At 35.9% G+C, this 5,000-nt stretch overlaps 1 protein-coding gene across 2 annotated transcripts in view; it reads left to right on the top strand.

Annotated features, from left to right (window-relative positions):
• The window catches only part of LOC143282757 (uncharacterized), an 18,497-nt gene that overhangs the window by 3,224 nt on the left and 10,273 nt on the right, over window positions 1–5,000 (top strand). The window contains exon 2 of one of the 2 annotated variants that reach the window (XM_076588507.1): window positions 2,723–2,756. The exons of the other annotated variant lie outside the window; for it this stretch is intronic. Coding sequence (XP_076444622.1) covers window positions 2,747–2,756 — 10 coding nt within the window. The 5' untranslated portion in view covers window positions 2,723–2,746. The remainder of the gene's footprint in view (window positions 1–2,722; window positions 2,757–5,000) is intronic. 2 annotated transcript variants of the gene reach the window in all.

Raw genomic sequence — 5,000 nt, forward strand, 5'->3', positions numbered from 1 at the left:
GTCTATGAATGTGTGTGTTTGTGTGTGCATGTGTGTGGAGGGCAGTTATATACATGTACATATGTATGTTAAAATGTATGGTGTGTGTGTGTGTGTGTGTTGTTGGTATGTGTGTGTGTGTATCTTTTTAGTCACATTTTTGCATGTGTACAGAAAATTGATGTAATGTGTTATGTATAAAATAAAAAGAAAGTGTTTTGTTAAGCACCTGGAGCAGATTTCTGGATAGTGTGTAATATAAGTATCCATTGTTATTATTATTGTTAATAATAATAATAATAATAATGGCAATGATAATGATATTATTGTTATTGTTGTTATCATCATCATCATCATCATTATTATCATTATTATTATTATTATCATCATCATCATCATCAGTTTTATAAAATTTACATCTGTCATTCTTCACCTTCACCTCACCTCTCCCGTAGTCTGGGTTCAGACCGTTGGGGCACCGCTGCTGACCTGACCACCACCCCTCTCCACTCTTCATGGTTTTCTGATTTCCTCAGGGCGTCACCGAGCGTCAAGCCTGTCCACCCCCGGATGTTGTCTTCCCATCTCTTCTTCTGCCGTCCTCTCCTTCTGCCTCCTTGTACGGTGCCTTGCAGGAACGTTTTGGCAAGACTAGATGATCGGGAGATGTGTCCATACCACCTAAGTTTACGTTTCTTCACTATGGACAGAAGGTCTTCGTAGGGTCCAATACTTTGCTTGATTCTGTTCTTCACTTCCGTGTTAGTGATGTGGTCTCTGTAGGAGATGCCAAGTAGTCTACGAAAGCATCTCATCTCGACAGCTTGGATTCTTCTCTCGATGTCTGCAGTCAGGGTCCAAGTCTCGCAGGCGTAGAGTAATATTGATATGACCAGGGAACGCATCAGTCTGATTTTTGAGCTGAGAGCGATGTTTTTGTTGTTCCAGATGGTGTTCAGCTTGTTGAGTGCCGTTGTTGTTTGGGCAATTCTCGAGAGTACTTCTGGTTTAGATCCTTCATCTGACACGATTGCTCCCAGATATTTGAAGCTGTGGACTGTTTTAAGCTTTTCGTCGTTGACTTTGATGTCAATGCTGATGCCGTTGGTGTTGTTAGTCATCAGTTTGGTTTTCTCCTCACTGATTTGCATTCCATACGATGTGGAGGCTTTGTCCAGATGTTTGACCAGGCTTGCCAGTTCTTCTTCTTTTCCAGCCAGTCCAACAATGTCGTCGGCAAAACGTAGGTTTGTGATTGTTCTGCCGCCTATGCTGACTGTTCCTTCATGCTCTTCCAGTGCGTCAGTCATTATTCTTTCTAAGAAGATGTTGAAGAGTGTTGGGGAGAGTAGACAGCCTTGTCTCACTCCGACTGTGGTTCTGAACCAGTCCCCGATGCTATTGTTGAGGTAGACGGCGCTGGTGGCTTTGTCATAGAGGTGCTGTATCAGTCTGATCAGGTTGGCGTTGATGTTGTACAGATTCATGGTAGCCCACAAAGCTGCATGCCAGACCCTGTCAAATGCCTTCTTAAAGTCAATGAAGACGTGGTAGAGGTCTTGTTGGTGTTGATGGTACCTCTCACATAGCAACCTCAAGTTGAAGATTTGTTCAGTTGTGCTCCTTCCTGGTCTGAAACCTGCCTGTTCTTCAGCAATGATGTTTTCTGCTTGTGGTTTCAGTCTGTTAAGCAGGATCTTCAACATGACTTTGCTGGGATGACTAATCAGGCTGATGGTGTGGTAGTTTTGACACCTGTCATTCTTATTATAATACTAAAAATGAATTTATATATAGTCTGATATATCTGTTTCATAATTAAGTTTCCAATCGCTGCATTGCTCATGTAGTGGAGCGTACAAAACATCGACAGGTAAATGTCATTTTCATTAAAATGTTTTAGATAAAAAACAACAACCCACAAGTGTATTCCAATAAGTGAATAACTTGATCTCCTCTGTCTGCCCTTCAGTCATGTCATATGTCTGCATAATGAATTATCGGATTTTCCAAGCAGATGTGCCAGCATGCACCTATCATGATAATAGGCTTCAACAAGTTCATGTTTTCATCAATTCATGTGATGGAACGAAGAAGCATAATACAGGTTATTTCTCTTGGACATTTATTCCTCTCTCTGTCTAATACAAATATATACACAGACAGAACAGGCATATATATATTTTGTTTTGTTTTGTTTTATGTATGTAATGCTCATTTGGACACAGATAAATGAGTTTTCCTCTTATTATTTTGTGCAGTCTGCTGCTACAGTATAGTTCAGCATCTACTGATGTCAGTTTTAAAATATATTAAAGTGTAAAAGGTTTTCAGTTCAGTCTCCGCGCCCCCCCCCCCCCCCCCCCTCTCTCTCTCTCTCTCTCTCTCTCTCTCTCTCTCTCTCTCAAGATAAACACTTTTCAGTGCATTGTGACAGCTTTTTAACCTCAAACTGTTAATCAAATGTGAACATGTGTAATATCTTCCTTTCTTTTCTTTTTTTCTTTTTCTTTTTTTTTCAATTTTGAAATAAGAAAGTAAAAGAAGCTTTGTAGTGGGTGAACTAAGAAAGATGATGACCATAGTTTTGATATTAAAAAAAACGGACACTGTATATATTCATATCTACCACTTTCAGTTTTGTAATCCAGATGTTAGCTTTTTTTCTTTTCTTTTTTTTAATGTGCTGGCTGGTCAGGGTTGCAAATTGCCAGAGAAGGAGAAAATCTACTCTGATTTGCAGGTTTGAGTACTTCTTCAAAGTTCAATGGATCCTGGTAAGGGGAAATGAAGAATATGTACTCTTTTCACTGTGCTTCCTTGTTGTTTCGTTTTTATCTCCTGTTGATCATGGTACTGTCGTACTCATAATGGGTCTTAATGGTAATGTACATGGTGCTTTTGCTTCTTTTATTTCTAGTGACTTTCTTTTTAACATTGATTAAGAACAAAACGATATTTTCTTCATGTTTTGAAATTACATATCTTATACCAGAATAACTTGATCTGTAAATTAGTAGCTAGGTATCATGTTAAAATTCACGTTTCACTTTACAAGTCCTTTCCAGCTAAATAATACGATATTAGATATATATTCAGTATAAGACTATAACTCTCATGATCAACATCAGTGTAGCATCATCACTGTCTAAATCCATTGAAATGTGACTGATGCCGTGGGGTTTTAAAGTAAAAGATAATTTTTCCAGACTTACCTTGACAATTTTTATATTCTGCTTCATATTCATATGGGTTTGTGTTCTGTGCATAGTTAAGTTTTTATTTTATCTTGTAAACTTTTAGAAATCTGTCTCAGTACTTTATGAAATCTGTCTCCTCCTCAGCCTCCTGCTCTTTTTTTTCTGTGCATCTTATGAAAAAAACACAACACATGTGCAAACAACAAAGTAATCAGTTAATCTGTTTAACAGTAAACCAGTCAGTCAAAAAAAAAACAAAAAAACAGACAAACAAACAAAAAAAATCCAACAACAAAACAAAAGACAGTCAGTCACACATACACATGAAATTCAAAAGCATTGAAATTTATCTATCTTATGAATAGAACTCATTGTGCTTTTTTTTCTTCTTTTATATATACATAATGGTTTACTTTTCTTACCATCTGTGACTGTTTGCAAGCCTGGTGTATAAGTTTCTAGAGAAGTCACCTATAAATGCTTTTGTACAAGGAGAAGAATGATGAAAGTAGAATTCGGATAGATTTTTATTTTACCTCATAGATGTACATGCAATATTACTGTGGAAAGTATATTAAGTCTGTGGATTTCACAGTAAAAATGCCTTGAAAACATTTCAGTTAAAATTCTAATGACTTCTGAAATCTCTACTTTCACTGATCTCAAAACAATATGTGGAGGGGTGTTCTCCTTCAGCAGAACCTATCACATTTCAGCAAAACATATAGGGTCTGGAATTGACTAGAAAGTGATATCAAACCCATTCTGTGGTGGAGGCCAACACAGACTGTCCATCTATCGAGCTAATGAAATAGTTGCTTACTCTCTCTGCCTTTCTCTGCTACTTTGTCTCATTCTCAGTTGGCAGCATTGTGTAATTGTGTAAAGCTCAGTGTGAAATGGCAGTCAATGATTTGCAGAAAGTGTCAATTAAATTGTGATTCTGGAACATATATGAACCCAAAGCAGGTTTTGTTGTTTTTGTTGTTGTTGTTGTTGTTTTTCCAATTAAAAAGAGGAATGAGAAGAAAAGTGTAGATATACTTTCTGCACAAGAACTAGAAGGCACTGTTTGCCAAGAAAAGAATTTGAGTTACAGGTATTTTAAGGTATTTTAACACTGTGAGTAGGTATTTTGCATTGTACCAACCCTTTTGACTTGGCTTTTATTTTTGTATGTAGAATACTAACTCAGTGACTCAAATATTGTAGCAATATCTAAAAATAAATTATATCAGTGTTGTGTTTCGTGTAATTCAATCTAGTATTATATTATTATCATTTATTATTCATTATGAATTATATTATTATTCTAAATGGTAATATCAATCTGTTTTTTTCCAGGAATAAACAATTGGATGATTTGATCATATCATCTAACAAAATCATTGTTGATATTATAATTATTTGTGCAATGTGTTTGTATGATTCCACATCCCCCATCCCCCAACCACCCCAAGAATTAACAATAATGATAATAAGAAGAAGAAGAAGAGGAGAAGAAGAAGATATTTGTCTCTGCACAAGATTCAGTGCTATATGAATATAATAATAATTATTATTATTATTAAGAAGAAAATAGAATAAAATAGAATTACATAGAATTAAATAAAATTACATTTGTTGGGGTGTGTGGATATTTATTTGACTTACGACACTTCTTCGCTATTGCTTTGTTTCAATTTTTCCCATGGTTACAATAACTAGATATTTGACTTGAGAACACTTCTTTGCTGTTGATTTGTTTCAGTTTTTCCCATGGATACAATAACTATCAAATACTCATCATACCTTATGTCTATGAAACACACAGATACTTGT

Source organism: Babylonia areolata, chromosome 6 (assembly GCF_041734735.1).
Source record: "Babylonia areolata isolate BAREFJ2019XMU chromosome 6, ASM4173473v1, whole genome shotgun sequence".
In the NCBI taxonomy this organism is placed as follows: domain Eukaryota; kingdom Metazoa; phylum Mollusca; class Gastropoda; order Neogastropoda; family Buccinidae; genus Babylonia; species Babylonia areolata.